The sequence below is a fragment of the Periplaneta americana genome, chromosome 14 (assembly GCF_040183065.1).
Source record: "Periplaneta americana isolate PAMFEO1 chromosome 14, P.americana_PAMFEO1_priV1, whole genome shotgun sequence".
In the NCBI taxonomy this organism is placed as follows: domain Eukaryota; kingdom Metazoa; phylum Arthropoda; class Insecta; order Blattodea; family Blattidae; genus Periplaneta; species Periplaneta americana.
The window spans coordinates 136,362,056-136,380,584 of record NC_091130.1 but is presented as its reverse complement, the minus strand read 5'-3'; the positions used below and the strand labels follow the sequence as shown (position 1 = coordinate 136,380,584).

Below are 18,529 nucleotides of genomic sequence, written 5' to 3'. Positions count from 1 at the left end.
TACTAATAATAAATCTGTAGCCGAAATTTTTCTGGTAATTTTCGATTTTCCAAAAATAATTGGTCCTAACATATATAATTAATTACCCTGAAACCGAAAATCGCTTTTTTGAAATTTTCGTTTGTATGTCTGTCTGTCTGTCTGTCTGTCTGTCTGTCTGTCTGTCTGTATGTTTGTTACCTTTTCACGCGATAATGACTGAACGGATTTCGATGAAAATTGGAATATAAATTAAGTTCGTTGTAACTTAGATTTTAGGCTATATGGCATTCAAAATACATTATTTAAAAGGGGGGTTATAAGGAGGCCTGAATTAAATAAATCGAAATATCTCGCTTATTATTGATTTTCATGAAAAATGTTACATAACAAAAGTTTCTTTAAAAATAATTTCCGATAAGTTTATTCCTTGAAAAATTTTGATAGGACTGATATTTAATGAGATAAATGAGTTTTAAAATTAAAATAACTGCCATCTAAGGCCGTGTAATGAATTAAAAAATAAATGACTTCGTCTATAAGGGGCCTTGGACAGCAACAATCGAAAGCTATGAAAGATAGCCTACAGAGAATGTTTCTGTGTTTGTGTGAAGTAATATCGGAAGCTAAATTAACCGATTTGTATAATTAATTATTAATTCACCATTGGAAAGTGTAGTTTCTCTAGATGGACATAATGCTATAATGTTATTACAGTAACTTGTGAGTGAATTGAGGACAGGTAAGATTAAAATAGCTTCTTATGCACAGAAAACGTGATAGGCTATTCTGTACATTCGTTTCCTGTATTTCCTAAAATAATTTTTATGACCAAATGAGTGGTCTCTGGATCAAAATGATCGCATTTTAATTATGCAAATACAATTTAAATTAAGTAACATAATAAACGATTTATCCTTATATCAAACACGAGTGTTCCCTGGATCAAATGTCCTATTTTAATTATGTAATTACTTTATATTTATTTCTAACGGGTGTAGCGGAGCGCACGGGTACGGCTAGTATAATATAAAGCAGTTTGACATATTGTGAATTCAGTGTTGTGTTGATTTCTGCAAAATTATGGTTCTCACAACAGAGGAAAAGGTGTTTATCGTTCCGGTCATACTGTCATAGGGGCGTGCTAGTCATGTAATTTGTAATTATTATTATTATTATTATTATTATTATTATTATTATTATTATTAGTCTCATCATATTTCATATTTTAACTTTATCAGTTTTCAAAGCTTTTAAAATGTAAGAGAGACAAGACTGGAGTGTAACAAGTTTACAATTCCTCTTCTAAACTTCGTAATTAAAGTTGGATCCATATAACTCGTTTCCAAGATTCATATAGCAAAGAAATTGAGAAATATAATAGGAATATTAATGACTACCCAACCTTATTTCCCGTAATTCACTCCCTATATTAAAAACTTCTTCCACAAAAACTTTTACCAAATGGATGTTTAAAATAAAACTTCCTGCTACGCTCCACTGCACCGATATCAAAACCAAATTTTTATGTTGGAGGAAAACTCTTTGCGCACATCTGAAACATGCTACTCTACGTTGCAAACTAAAAATAAAGTAAACTGAGTTCTTCGTCATTGGTTATCTGTGCGAGGTAAACTAAATATATTTGCTAAATAGATACTTACATAAAATGTATATTTTAACATAATTTATTCGTATATATGATTTGTTCCTTCTCTTGAACATTTGATATATCTTCTCTAGTTTTCCTCATGATTGACATAGAACTTTATTAACTCTTGTTAACATTTATACATTAAGATGAATTTTATTCTATAAATTCTTATTCCCATGATACTATCAACAGTAATATACCAACTGCTAATAGTTTTCTGATGAGCTTAAAACGAAATGAAATTATCTATAGTAATCTCAGACCTCGAGTGACATTTATTAGGAAGGACTATTTCGTGAACAAAATAAAAATGTAGGCTAAATAATATATCCCTAAAATTCGCTCACAAAATTTTAATAATTGTATGTTTATTAATACTTAACTATTCAGACATTGTGAAGTTCAAATAGATGAATAACGATTACTGCAATAAAGAAATTGAATGTTATTCAGTAATGCCAATTGAGAAAAGAGAAATACAGGTTTAACAATGTTAATTATATGTACTGCGCTTTTCTCTTTTTATTATATAGGTTTGAAAGTAAATCCCGAAAAGACAAAGTATATGATTATGTCTCGTGATGAGAATATTGTACGAAATGGAAATACAAAAATTGGAAATTTATCTTTTGAAGAGGTGGAGAAGTTCAAATATCTTGGAGCAACAGTAACAAATATAAATGATACTCGGGAGGAAATTAAATACAGAATAAATATGGGAAATGCCTGTTATTATTCGGTTGAGAAGCTTTTATCATCCAGTCTGATGTCAAAAAATAATAAAGTTAGAATTTATAAAAACAGTTATATTACCGGTTGTTCTTTATGGTTGTGAAACTTGGACTCTTACTTTGAGAGAGGAACATAGGTGTTTGAGAATAAGGTACCTAGGAAAATACTTGGGACTAAGAGGGATGAAGTTACAGGAGAATGGAGAAAGTTACACAACACAGAACTGCACGCATTGTATTCTTCACCTGGCATAATTAGGAACATTAAATCCAGACGTTTGAGATGGGCAGGGCATGTAGCACGTATGGGCGAATCCAGAAATGCATATAGAGTGTTAGTTGGGACGCTAGAGGGAAAAAGATCTTTAGGGAGGCCGAGACGTAGATGGGAAGATAATATTAAAATGGATTTGAGGGAGGTGGGATATGATAATAGAGAATGGATTAATCTTGCTCAGGATAGGGACCAATGGCGGGCTTATGTGAGGGCGGCAATGAACCTCCGGGTTCCTTAAAAGCCACTAAGTAAGTATATTGAATTAGGTTTTGGAACTAAGTCTTGGCATAGGTGAATAAAATTGTAAAGTAAGGCAGATCCGGGGTAATATAGAATTGCAAAAAAAAAAAAAAATCTGTCTTACAGAAATGTGATGGATGAATAAATATCATATAATGTCATACCATACATCATATTTTGTATCATATTGTATAAGTATCATATATCATATCATATGTCATGTAACAGGTCTGTCCTACAGAAATATGATGGATGAATAAATATATCATAAATCATATATAATTATCATATATCATATCATATCACATCATATCATATCCGATAACTCGTCGGTGTAAATGAACAAAATGCTATGAACAAAAAACTACTTAAAGATTTGTAATATACTAACTGCCTTATGTCCTATGAGTCAATGTTGCATAAAGATGCAAAAATATTACTTCCGCCCATTGAGGATGTTTACTTGAAGAGTTTAATTGCCTTGTCCTGTTGAAACATAAAGAATAAAGGTATAAACATTACAGCTATAAAAAAGCCTTTGCAAAAGTAAGTGTATTTACATGCTAAAGATTTATACAAAGTCTTAAGTGATGACAGCTGTATATATTCGTCTATCTCTGATTCTTTAGCGAGAAAGAGACACAAAATATGTTATTTAAAAAAAAGTAACATAACACTGTGTGAGCGCTTAGTAAGCACTTCCAGTTATACCAGCAATACCTCAGATTGTAAGGTTTAAACTCTGAAAAAAAAATCAACGCCTATTAGCTGATTACAGCAATCATATCGTTCTGATATTATACGTTTGTTTTCTCATAACTTTACTGCAATACGTACAGTTTGTACAGTCTAATGCCAGTAGTCATTTTTCATGAGATTTAAGATGTTAGTAGTCACCGGCATAGCTCAAACGGTAGCGCGTTTGCCTGACAATCCTGAGTTGCGCTCGGGCAAGGATTCGATTCCCGCTTGGACTGATTACCTGGTTCTGCTTACCAATTACCAGTTTCGTCCTTCGTACTAGTAACTCATATTGAAATAATTCTGTACCTACTGTATAAAAGAGTACCTTACATACTGTAAATTCCATCTTCACTTCTGCCCGACTGCACAGATAAAATTACTCAGACATGCTATCTACTGTCCGACCAAGTGGTTATGTCACAGGATCGTAGAAAGGGGGAAAATCACGTGACAGTGAATTACTTAACGAGGCCCTTTTATTTAAGTTATTTTAAACAGTTGTATAATATTACGTAGACGTCCAATTCCTAACAAATTAATATTTTCAGAAAAGAGCTAAGACAGCCCAGCTACTAGTCTTTACAGACAGGCGAACAGAAGCGGGTGGGGGAAACCGGGATGCGACGTAGGCAAACGGACGACAGTACCTGTGCGAAAATATGATTCAATATTGAAAGCTCTTCCGCCACTGGAAAACGCGAACATATTTCTGAAACGTACTATACTCACTAACTCAGTACTGCTTACTATGACCGCATACTCGGCCTTGGTTCTGTGTGGAGAACGGTTGGAAGTTTACTAGTAGAAGGGGTGGGAGTGAAGTACATTAAAAAATTCAGGTACAATAAAAATTGAAGTAAAAATAAAATGATGTCCCTGTACAAAAAATGCAGTGTGTGTGTGCTATCATCTATACTCCATTGCACAGCGACCCTGTTTTCTTCATTCGATGACCAAAAGCTGGCCTTTAGTGATTTACATTAAATTTACACTACTCCATACTATAAATCTTAGCCATTTTCAAGGTATTTCAGAAATGTTTTCTATTGGCGTGTACATAAAGAACCTTCAACTACATCAACCGCGGCGAAAATGCGACTCACGAGCACATTGTGGCTCGCAGTGCATTTCCCTTGCTTCCTACCTACAACCCCCACCCTCTCACTCACTGGAGTCAAACTCCGTTCCATGTATATTTGTCTCTGACCTGCGAGTGGCGTATCGCCGCAATGTCTCTTTCGAAACCATGTACCTCTATAAAAACGAAAGTTTCAAGTAGGATGGAAGGATGAATTTTTTGCTGACAATACGATGAGAATATTAAATATATGATTTATTCACAAGTATTACTAGGAAAACGGTTGTATAACATAAAACGGCATTATAAGTTACTTCATGTTACTGATGAAACATTAAAAGGTTAAGTGTTCTTGTTGTTATTATTATTATTATTATTATTATTATTATTATCATCATCATCATCATCATCGCTGTACGTCGATCCTTTTTCAGCAGATGTACGAATAATGCGGTTAGATCTTCAATTTAAACTCACTGATTTACAATGTGGTGCTAAATGAAAGCTAGATGTAAGGACTTGACAAATGTTGAACTTTTCAAATCTTTCGCAAAAAATAAATATTTGAAGCTTCGTTCTTTCGCTTGCTCTGTTGAAGCCATGTTCGCTACAACTTACGTTTGTGAAAAATTATTTTCAACATTGAAAATAGTAAAAATCAAATTTAGATCACAACTGACAGACAAATACCTTCGTGATCAACTACGACTGGCAGTAAGTGACATAATTCCTGATTTTGAAACTCTGCCGCAGAGACATTCTGAAGACAATTAATTTTACTGTAGGTTGTGATAATGTGTCCTATGTTTTTTTGTTCATTTCTTTCTTCGTTACACATACTAAACATTAGTTTGTAGCCTTGTACTGTATATAATTTTATTTAAGTGCTTGACGTAAGGAAAATGAAAAACCGTTAATGTCAGACAGTTGCTTCAATTCCCCTTCGAGTGTCCGCCTCCCTCCATAGGTGCTATGCACGTTGCAGCTTACACAGTGGCTCGGCGCACGATAGCATTTTCGCCACCGCTGACCAAATAATAAAACAACAAAACCTAGTCCTTGCGAAAGACAAATGAATCTTCACGTTTCTACCGGCAATCGAAGACGGGCTCACAAGATAGTCGCCGGAAATGCATTTACATGACCCACTCTATCCTTGGTATCGCTTAAAAAGCTACAAAGGCTTGCTCGTCTGCATATGTCTGTCCATATGCTCGGTCGATGATCCGGGCGACACTTAAAATCGAAATGACGCGCTTGCACAAGTGTATCTCTATTTTATGTCAGAAACATTAACGAGAAATTCGAATGAAATGACGCTTGAAAAACTGGCCATTGGAATTGAACGCGTTGCGGACCAACCAGCGCTTCCCGGCCGATAAGATAAGTGGCAGTTCGAAAGGAAATAAACTGTCCGCACGCCATTTGAATAGCAGTGACAGCTGCGACCGACAACGCAACGGGGCTGTACGTGCGCACCTGAAATTAGAGATGCAGCGCAGATTTGCAGGGACAGCGTACCCCTCTCCCCCCCCCCTAGAAATGCCACAGCATTCGAAACAATGTAAACAACGAACTACGATGGATCGTCATAATCATGATTACATTTACAAGTTCATTTACTTTTGCCATAATGTCTTATACAGGGTGTATTTAAATTGATGTAAAATACAGTGTGTTCACAGAAACATTCCTTGTTTATACACTGCTTTGGGGCTAAGAGGGATGAAGTTACAGGAGAATGGAGAAAGTTACACAACACAGAACTGCACGTATTGTATTCTTCACCCGACATAATTAGAAACATTAAATCCAGGGGTGATAAAAATGTGATTCCTAAAGACTTGCCCGGAGCTATGCATAGATGATTTTTTTTTCACACGATTGCAGTTCTGCTTGTGACGGCTCTTTAACATTGCATTTTATAACACCAGGCGAGTATAAATATTTAACAGTAAAAAATACGCCTGTAATTTGATACTTGCTTACTTCACATCACTTATACGTTACATGAACAGGAAACAATAAAATATATTGTTTTCTTAAAGAAACATACAGTACAACATAAACTATAATTAACTGTGAAAAAAAAGTTTCAAAAGCCATAAAAAAGACAAAGCAAACGTTACTAGAATATAGGTTACGTCTAAGCAATCAGGAAGGAAAGTTATTAATTTTATGGGCTATAATTCTGATTTGTTGTATTATTCGTAAGTTATAACTAATATCTGTCTATGCTGACATAATTAGGAACATTAAATCCAGACGTTTGAGATGGGCAGTGCATGTAGCACGTATGGGTGAATCCAGAAATGCATGTAGAGTGTTAGTTGGGAGGCTGGAGGGAAAAAAGACCTTTGGGGAAGCCGAGACGTAGATGGGAAGATAATATTAAAATGGATTTGAGGGAGGTGGGATATGATGACGGAGACTGGATTAATCTTGATCAGGATAGGGGCCAATGGCGGGCTTATGTGAGAGCGGCAATGAACCTCCGTGTTCTTTAAAAGCCAGTAAGTAAGTAAGAATAATTTTTACGAAATTCATACCGGTGTCATTAGAAATAACGGCTCATAGAATTTCAGGGGATGTGTAATTGTAATTTTTGGTGGGAAACTATAGATGACGCCATAGAAAGAAAAAGACTCTATTCCCTTATAGCCCTACATTCGTTAGTTAGGAGAAAAAGGGCTCCATTTGTTCATTCATGATCCCATTTTGTGCTTGTACTATAATATTCATCAAATGGAATGCGCAACCTATACTTATTATGTTAGCGAATCCCTCCTCATTTGTTTTTCATTATTATTATTTTATTACGTTATAATATATCGCAGCATTTCCTTAAATAAACCACCTAGCCATCCGGGATGTCGCCTGTTTATGTAGGCAATTACAATAATCATAATGTGTTAATTAATAAATGAATAACGTATTTCGATGTTTCTTTATTTTAGTGATGTATGCCTTTATACAGAAGAGGGCGTCTTAGAAACGATTGTTGTAGATCTGCAATTTCGGTATCAGACATTCACGTGAAACGTTTTTGTATGTACAAACTTATCAAAATGTTAAACATAATTTTAACTTAATAGAACATTATTATTTATTCACAAATGCGGTGATTAATAAATACGGGGGGTATAAAGATCGAAATAGTTAATTTAACAAGTATAAATCTAAAGTACTTAACTGTGATATTAATTTCCAAATGAATCGAATTCTCTGCAATAGCATATTATTATTCACTACAATTTTAAACAACTCATTGATGTCATATTGATGTGTAAATCGTTTCATTATGCTCTTTCGAAACATTTGCTTTATGTGAAACTGAAAAGAATTATAGTGAACTCTTTGCAAAAACACACAAACAACTGAATGCAAAGATCAAAAGCGCAACAAGTTCGATCTCTCGAAAGTTTTACAAGGTTTTAGAAGCGCAGAACAGTGTATCAATTGGACGGAGTTACGCAATAATAGACCACTCGATAATTTGAAAAAAAAAATAGATATTTGCACAAATCTGTTGATGGTAGGCTAATTTAACTGGGAAAAATCAAGTATGCTATATCTGAATTTTGCTGCTATTTATAAGCAAAAATTCATTTGTTGCATAAAATGCATTTATTTATTTTGCTTTGAAATATTAATTCAACTGCTGGTCTCTTGTTAAAAATCGGTTAGCCTTTTTTTGGTATTATTTGTGCTATGTTTTTGTAATAGTATAAATTTATAATACGTCTTGCATTAAATGTTTTTATTAAAAAAAAACAGATTTATTTCAATGGCCAATATCTCGAAACAGGTTTTTGGCGCTTGGTCCCTTATTGCGTAAATCCGTCCAATTAGAAGAGCACATGTTTACTATTGATCTTGTAGTCTATCCCGCTCGGCATTGAACATCCCGATCTCTTCATAGTGATGTTAAGCTTTGTGTACCCTTCATTTGTATGCTGCCTGTAACTTCTGTACAAAGTTTCATAATAGTACATTATGCAACGAGCCTATAATGGTAGTAATTAAGACGCGAGTATGTTTATGAAACGAGCGCAAGCGAGTTTCATAATTTTCATACGAGCGTCTTAATTACCATTATAGTCAAGTTCATACGACTTTTTATGCTCGACCATATTTCTAATTTGAAATTATTTATAAGTATTCATGTTATTCTTATCTGACTGAGGAGCGGAACTGACCTTGTGCAATATCTCGTAAATTGTGAGATGTGCGCAGACGCGAAAGTATTGATTTTTTCCGAGAAACAGATGTCAACATTGACCTTGACATTGAAAAACGAGATGACAAATTGAATTTATTTGAATATTATTTACAATTAACGCTAATTATTATAGTAACAGAACTGACTTCATTTCAAATATAGGTGATTTATTAATTTATTGTTGTCTTTCGATTGCATATCCGAGAATAATCGATACTTGCGCTTTCATATTGCTACAATGGTATTTTATGATTGGTGGAACACCTGAACTTTAATGAATAGGTGTACTTTAATGAGGTCCATTAAAGGGCTGCTACCAGGTGTATAATTACTACATTTCGGCATGGTCGAGCATAAAATCTATTACACTATAAAGAGGTAATTCCTCTTATACGAACATAATCAGAGTTTGTAGACAAAAATGTATGCCTCCTGTAACATCTGTACAAAGTTAAATAAAAATCTATTACATAGGAAAAGTTAATTTTTTTCTAAGTGCACCCCCACAAAGGTGTAGCTCCTCTTATATTAACATTATCAGAGTTTATAGACAAAAATTTATTCTACTTTTAACTTCTATACAAAGTTTCATAAAAAATCTCTTAGATAGGAGAGAAATTATTAAGTTTGCGCTCTCGATGCTTCACCTATTATACATGATTAAAATAGTTTTCTATTTTTATAGTACTACAATTTTCCTTTCTTTTGTTTCAGAGACAGCTGAATGCCGTAGACTTTAGGGTGTCCAGTGACCTCAATTACATACTGCTCATATTGGATATCAAAAAGGTAAGCCTTCAGCATCTGCTCATGTTTGTTGCAGTCAATGTGGTAATCACGTTGTTTGATTTTACGTTGTACAGCTAACACAGTGGATATCTGGAGAATTTAAACAAGCCACATAGTGTTCCCTCACCTTACGGACTGGCCACACGGGGAGAGGTAAAGAACATGTGACCTTGCGTGATTGTTTACATTCTCCAACTATCCATTGCGCGGAGTGTACATTGTTTCAATATGATTGCATTAACAAATTAAAACTTCGAAATACCGTACGACTCTAAATGCTATTTCCACAAATTTTGTTAAAATAATGTATTTGAAAAAGTGATACTAGGTTTATGAAACCTTTAATATTGCGTAGAAGTAATATAGTAGAAGGAAGAAGGAAAAAAATACATAAGATTTGCTCATGGCATTAAGGGATATGATACTGAAGCTAAGTGACAGCATTGGGTATTATGGGATGAAGGCAAGTGCAAACAAGTTGAAGATCATGGTTATCGGAAAAAAAAAGAAGATAAACATGTTAATTCGCAATGAGTCGGCTTCATATACATGGGGTATACTATAAGCAGTAACATGAGCTGCTGCCAGGAAGTCAAAAGGAATATAGCAATGGCAAAGGAAACTTTTAATAGAAAAAGAGGCATCTTCTGTGGACCTCTGGAAAAAGAACTAAAGAATAGACTAATGAAGTGCTTTGTGTGGATTGTGGCATTGTATGGGTCAGAAACATGAATATTACGACGGCTTTAAGAGAAACGACTAGAAGCATTTGAAATGAGTATGTGAAGAAGAATGGAGCGTGTGAAATGTATGTAGGCATTGATTTACATTGCAAATGGGCAAACACTCGGTGGCACTGTAAAGGTAAATATTAACTTGTGAAGTTTCTTTATGAACGTGGATAATAAGTGTGATTTATCTCAATTTTGAAATGCTCAATATAATGTAATATTGTAACGTAATGTATTCTATATGTGCGTATATTGAGAAGGAGATGTGAATATAGGCTATTGCTATATATTGCTTATTAACGGAATAATAACTGCATAGCAAATCGTAACCGAAGCAGAGCTCGATTCCCTGCCCCTGGATGCACACCACTGCGTTTTTTATTTGCACTATATCCCTGCGAAGGTTGAGAGTCATTTGTTTTCGCTCTTAATACATATTTGCCTGGGAGCCATGAATGTGGCGACTTGTGGCGTTTGACCGCGTCCCTGTCGACCACCTACTGCGACGCTGTCTGCATTAAGATGATAGATGTCCGCAGCCACTTCCTGTCACTCGATAGCACCGCATTACCACGCTAATTCGACGACTCGGGCACCTCGAAGAAGGGAACACGGACTACGTGAACATTATAGGCACAAAGATTCGGCGCATCGCAAGGAGGCAAAAAGAGGGAGGTGATGAAAGGCAAGAGAGAATAATAATAATTAAAAGTATAATTCTTTTAAATATTTTTGCTTTTAATCATTATTTATTTTTTACTAAAATTGGCAATAATTCTTTTAAATACACTCAGGGACAAAAAAACCGGACACTTTAATATTTGCTGGTATTTTGCAAAACATTACCTTCTCATACAATATTATGGTAGCCATCTGTTGTTATGGAGACGTGTATACATTGTTGATTGTTTTTTGTTTTATGAACAAGCCATTACAACCAAATATTCCAATTTTGCTTTCGGAGTCTCAGCTATAACAATTTTGTCTCAACCATTTTGTGCTTCATTATCGTTATCATTCGTTATTTCGGTTATTTGTAAGAAGTCGTCGCTGAACGATTCACATCGTTTATAGTCCACTTCTAGGGTATTGTTACACAAGATGGATGCACTGAACGATTCACATCATTTATAGTTCACTTCTGTGAACGATTCCATTGTCTATTGTTACACAACACACTAAACCTGGAGTAATTTAAGCTTATTAATCAAATAAATAATTCTACTTACTGTTTTATATATGCTCACCTGTATGTAATTTCTATTTTATACTTATTTCATTGTTATTTTCCATCCAAAGATCATTAAGAATGATGAATATTATTTAATATCTCCTATCTTTCTTCAAATAGTGTTCATATGCCATGTCATATGTCATTTGTATTTTCGTATTTTGCAGTGGTCGTCAGTACTCGCTGAAATGGGTATTAATAATGTAATAAAATAATGTTGTACGTAGCATTTAGAAACATGTTACATAAATCATCCTTGTGCCATAAGAGAATGCTCCCTGGACCAAATTATCGTATTTTGCAGTGGTCGTCAGTACTCGCTGAAATGGGTAATAATATAATATAATTGTTTTGCACGTAGCAAGTGGGGCTGCAAGCCCTGATGATGATCCTACGTGTAGCACATGATGTAAAAAGCGGGGTATCGGGGCTACAAGCCTTGATGATGATCCGACGTGTAGCACATGATGTAAAAAGCAGGGTATCGGGGCTCCAAGCCCCGATGATGATCCGATGTGTAGCACATGATGTAAAAAGAGGGGTATCGGGGCTGCAAGCCCCGATGATGATCCGACGTGTAACACATGACGTAGAAAGCGGGGTATCGGGGCTGCAAGCCCCGATGATGATCCGACATGTAGCACATGATGAAAAAAGCGGGGTATCGGGGCTGCAAGCCCCGATGATGATCTGACGTGTAGCACATGATGAAAAAAGCGGGGTATCGGGGCTGCAAGCCCCGATGATGATCCGACATGTAGCACATGATGAAAAAAGCGGGGTATCGGGGCTGCAAGCCCCGATGATGATCTGACTTGTAGCACATGATGAAAAAAGCGGGGTGTCGGGGCTGCAAGCCCCGATGATGATCCGACATGTAGCACATGATGAAAAAAGAGGGGTAGCAGCCCCGATGATGATCTGACTTGTAGCACATGATGAAAAAAAGCGGGGTGTCGGGCACTTAAAAGTGCCTTTTCGAAAGCATGGTGATGCGCATTTGACAAACGCAGTGTACGTACTTTCTAATAATCCCTTTTTATTTTTCGTTATTTACGTAAAAATGATGCGCCAAAAAATAATAATAATTTCGTACTCACTCCACTTCCTATATTTACATTTGTTTTTCAGTGATTTATTAAAGAATGTACCGGTATTTAAAAGACTAATAATTTAGAAACATGTTACATAAATCATCCTTGTGCCAAAAGACAATGCTTCCTGGACCAAATTATCGTATTTTGCAGTGGTCGTCAGTGCTCGCTGAAATGGGTAATAATATAATATAATTATGTTGTACGTAGCAAGATCGATTATTCAATTGATAGGATATTTTATGAGGTTGTCATGACTGAGATATCTATTGTCAATTGCTTTTATTTGTCAGTAGGCCTTGACTGACGGGTATATAAGGACCGGCGCTCTTAGGTGTGGAGGTCGGGGTTTGGGATGGCTCACAAGTAACAAGGGAGAGAGACACCTAGTATTTTAAAGATTTATATCGTTCACTAGATGAGTTGATTCAACTAACCTGGAAATAATGTGAATCGTTCAGCGACGACTTCTTGTAAATAACCGTTATTTCTTTATTTTTACATTTTCTGAGTTTAAGTGGGGTTGTAACATTTGTCTTAAAACAAGATGCGACCTGAAGATATGGCTCGAGCTGTAGCCCTTTATGATGATGGACGCAGTGTACGTTACATTGCAAATGTTATGAATATGGCTAGAAGCACAACCCATGATGCCATAAAACGGTATAGAGAGACCCTACAATATACCAGAAGACCAGGTTCGGGTCGTCCAAGAGCTACAAATCCAAATGAAGACAGGTATATGGTGTTGAGAGTTCTTAGGGAGCGCAACCTGCCAGCTACTAGTGTAGCCCAGCAATTTGTTAACATGCATGGACGCCCAATTTCGGCCAAAACAGTTAGAAGGAGGTTGAAAGCAAGTGGACTGATATCAAGTAGACCTGCAACTGGTCCCAGACTTCTCAGGATGCATCTAGTTGAACGACTGCGTTTTGCAAATGATCACAGGGATTGGAGAAATGGACAGTGGAGCTGTGTTCTGTTCACCGATGAGTCCCGTTTCAATCTGTGCTCACCTGATGGACGTGAAAGAGTTTGGAGAAGGCGGGGAGAACGATTTTCACAGTGTTGCATTTCCGAAAATGTGCCGTATGGAGGTGGTGGAGTGATGGTTTGGGCAGGAGTGTGTACGGATGCTCGTACAGAGTTGGTTTTTGTTGAAAATGGAAGACTAACAGCTGATAGGTATATAAATGAATGTTTCGCTGATCATGTTGTGCCATTTGGCCAATTTGTAGGCGATAATTTTGTTTTAATGCATGATAATGCACGGCCGCATATTGCCCATGCGGTCGGAGATTATCTCCAAGAAGTGGGAATCCATGTTCTTCCATGGCCAGCAAGGAGTCCAGACATGAACCCAATTGAACACGTGTGGAACATACTGGGACGGCGTGTTAAGAATAGACGACCGAGACCAGAATCGTTACAAGAGTTGAGGCGAGCACTTGGCGAAGAATGGGAACTTATTCCTCAAGAAGACATTTCTAACCAAATTGAGAGCATGCCAAGACGTATGGATGCAGTTATTCAAGCCAGAGGAGGTAATACCCGTTACTGAAAAGAGTTCTTAATGTTTAAGGCACCATAAAATGAAAAAACAGTCAGACCAAACGATGCCATAGTTATACGCCCTTTGTAATTTTTTGTAAATTTTCTCATCAGAGATTTTTTTTTCAAATGTTGTAGTATAAGGTGCTAAATGAAACATTATTTTGTTTAAATGGGTTTTGTTTCATTTTTAAATAATTGACAACAAAATACAAGCAAATATAGAAGTGTCCGGTTTTTTTTTTTGTCCCTGAGTGTATTTTTGCTTTTAATCATTATTTATTTTTTACTAAAATTGGCATTAATTCTTTTAAATATTTTTGCTTTTAATCATTATTTACTTTTTTACTAAAATTGGCAATAATTCTTTTAATATTTTATGCTCGACCATGCCGAAATGTAGTAATTATACACCTGGTAGCAGTCCTTTAATGCATGTCATTAAAGTACACCTATTCATTAAAGTTCAGGTTTTCAATTATTCTCGGATATACAATCGAAAGACAACTAGGGAAAAGTCACGAAGGCTGGAAATCCAATACTGTCGCAGAAGTTTATGTTCTGTTACTATAATAATTAGCGTTAATTGTAAATAATATTCAAATAAATTAAATTTTTCATCTCGTTTTTCAATGTCGAATTCAATTTCAAGATTATATCAAGATTAATTTTTATCTTACTCTCTAGATTATATCAAGGTCGTCGACATTCGTTTCCCGGAAAAAATCAATACCTGCGCTTCTGCGCACATCTCACAATTTATGAGGTAGGCTATTGCAATCACTCACATAACAATAACATGAATATTTATGAATAATTTCAAGTTAGAAATATGGTCGAGCATAAAAAGTCGTATGAAACTTGCCTATAATGGTAATTAAGACGCTCGTATGAAAATTATGAAAATCGCTTGCGCTCGTTTCATAAACATCCTCGCGTCTTAATTACTATCATTATAGGCTCGTTGCATAATGTACTATTTGCTTTTAATCATTATTTCTTTTTTACTAAAATTGGCAATAATTCTTTTAAATATTTTTGCTTTTAATCATTATTTGTTTTTTACTAAAATTGGCAATAATTCTTTTAAATGTTTCTGCTTTTAATCTTTATTTATTTTTTACTAAAATTGGCAATAATTCTTTTAAATATGTTTGCTTTTAATCATTATTTATCTTTTTACTAAAATAGGCAATAATTGTTTTAAATACTTTTGCTTTTAATCATTATTTATTTTTTTACTAAAATTGGCAATAATTCTTTTAAATAGTTTTGCTTTTAATCATTATTTATTTTTTACTAAAATAGGCAATAATTGTTTTAAATACTTTTGCTTTTAATCATTATTTATTTTTTTGCTAAAATTGGCAATAATTCTTTTAAATATTTCTGCTTTTAATCTTTATTTATTTTTTACTAAAATTGGCAATAATTCTTTTAAATATTTTTGCTTTTAATCATTATTTATTTTTTACTAAAATAGGCAATAATTGTTTTAAATACTTTTGCTTTTAATCATTATTTATTTCTTTGCTAAAATTGGCAATAATTCTTTTAAATACTTCTGCTTTTAATCTTTATTTAGTTTTTACTGAAATTGGCAATAATTCTTTTAAATATTTTTGCTTTTATTTATTATTTATTTTTTTACTAATATAGGCAATAATTGTTTTAAATACTTTTGCTTTTAATCATTATTTATTTTTTTACTAAAATTGGCAATATTTGTTTTTAATATTTTTGCTTTTAATCATTATTTATTTTTTTACTAAAATAGGCAATAATTGTTTTAAATACTTTTGCTTTTAATGATGATTTATTTTTTACTAAAATTGACAATCTTTCATTCACTTATTTAGTAATATACCTTATTCTTTCAACTCTCCATTTGTCTGCTTGTATAAGTATCTATCTATCTATCTATCTATCTATCTATCTATCTATCTATCTATCTATCTATCTATCTATCTATCTATCTATCTATCTATCTATATATGTATCCATCTCTTCTACCTTTTAATTATCTAATACATCTAATCTATCAATGCGGGCCACCGAAGTAGCTCAGTCGGCTAAGGCATATGCCTGCCGATCCGAAGGTACGCTCGAGCAGGGGTTCGATTCCCACTTGGAATGATTGTCTGGTTGGGTTTTATTCCGAGGTTTTCTCCAAATACCAGGCAATCTATGGCGAATCTTCGGCCTCATCGTGCCAAATACCATCTCGCTATTACCAATTCCATTGACGCTAAATAACCTCGTAGTTGATACAGCTCGTTAAATAACAAAGTAAAACAAATCTAACAATGCTTCTGCCTAATCTATCTATCAATGAGTCTTATATCATCCTAAGTCCTGATATATTTGTTGTTTTATTTTTAAAGTTCAATACACTTTTAAAAAGTCACTGACGTGAGGAAAAATTCTGAAAAATAATAATAATTATTATTATTATTATTATTATTATTATAAACTAATAATAATAAACTAATAATAATGATAATAATAATGATAATAATGAAACTACTACTACTACGACTACGACTACTACTGCTAATAGTAATATAATAATAATAATAATAATAATAATAATAATAATAATGAAACTACTGCTACTACTGCTAATAATAATAATAATAATAATAATAATAATAATAATGAAACTACTACTACTACTGCTAATAATAATAATAATGAAACTACTAATACTACTACTACTACTACTACTAATAATAATAATAATAATGAAACTACTGCTACTGCTACTACTACTACTGCTAATAATAATAATAATAATAATAATAATAATAATAATAATAATAATAATGAAACTAAAACTACTAATAATAATAATAATAATAATAATAATAATAATAATGAAACTACTACTACTACTACTAATAATAATAATAATAATAATAATAATAATAATAATGAAACTACTACTACTATTACTACTACTACTACTACTACTTCTACTGCTGCTGCTGCTGCTGCTAATAATAATAATAATAATAATAATAATAATAATAATAATGAAACAGGATCGCAGTATTAAACGTAAAATACATTTTAAAAATATATTTTTCCATTTGGAGTGACAATAAAATTAACTTAAATTCAAAATTGCATAGGTAGAAAATTTCATTTCTTTTCATTTCTTTCAATATGTAGGACTCTGACCAATATACTCTCAAAATAAGTACAAAGAAAATCAATTAATTCTAACTCCATATGAAGAAGCTCTTTCTTCTGTGAATGTGTATACATTTTCAGTACCTGTAAACTGTCAACGCTTCTTTTACTTCTTATCCCATTTCACTCTTCCGTAGAGCGGACGAGCCTTCTCAGCAATCTGTTCCGCTCGTGAGTCGAAAGTCTGCTCAGTGAGTACAAATCGTGTACAGTCCTGATCTATAGCATCTTATGTGTCTTATCTATCTTATCTGTCTTTCTGTCTGTGCAAATGATCGTATATCTAGGTATAAATCTACTTAATGAATTACCCCTTCGATTGCAGTGTATATTTATTTGCAATAGGTGTTATGTGAGATACGTAGATGAAATTATTGGAGATCATCAATTTGGTTTTAGGCGTAATAGATCAACTATTGATCAGATATTTTGTAACTTATTTTACATTGATTTGTCATTGACTGAGTAATAAAATATTATATTGTATTCATTTACAGATATTTTGTATTCGAGAGATAATGGAAATAGAAGGGTACAGTACATCAGTTATTCATATATTTCAAAAAGGCATATGACTTGGTTAAAAGAGACGTTTTATATGATATTCTTATTGAATTTGATGTTTCCAAGAAACTAGTTCGATTAATTAAAATGTGTCTCAGTGAAACGTACAGCAGAGTCCGTATAGATCAGTTTCTATCTGATGCTTTTCCAATTCACTGCGGGCTAAAGCAAGGAGATGCACTATCACCTTTACTTTTTAACTTTGCTCTAGAATATGCCATTAGGAAAGTCCAGGATAACAGAGAGGGTTTGGAATTGAACGGGTTACATCAGCTGCTCGACTATGCGGATGACGTGAATATCTTAGGAGGAAATCCACAAACGATTAGGGAAAACGCGGGAATTTTACTGGCAGCAAGTAAAGAGATAGATTTAGAAGTAAATCCCGATTATGTCTCGTGACGAGAATATTGTACGAAATGGAAATATAAAAATTGGAGATATGTTCT

The 18,529-nt window shown here is 33.9% G+C and overlaps 1 protein-coding gene across 7 annotated transcripts in view; it reads left to right on the top strand.

The window, feature by feature from the left end:
• The window catches only part of LOC138713755 (inactive dipeptidyl peptidase 10-like), an 883,892-nt gene that overhangs the window by 694,425 nt on the left and 170,938 nt on the right, over window positions 1-18,529 (top strand). For all 7 annotated transcript variants that reach the window (XM_069846140.1, XM_069846139.1, XM_069846143.1 and 4 more), the window contains one exon: window positions 9,640-9,714. In XM_069846140.1, the coding sequence (XP_069702241.1) occupies window positions 9,640-9,714 (75 nt within the window). The remainder of the gene's footprint in view (window positions 1-9,639; window positions 9,715-18,529) is intronic.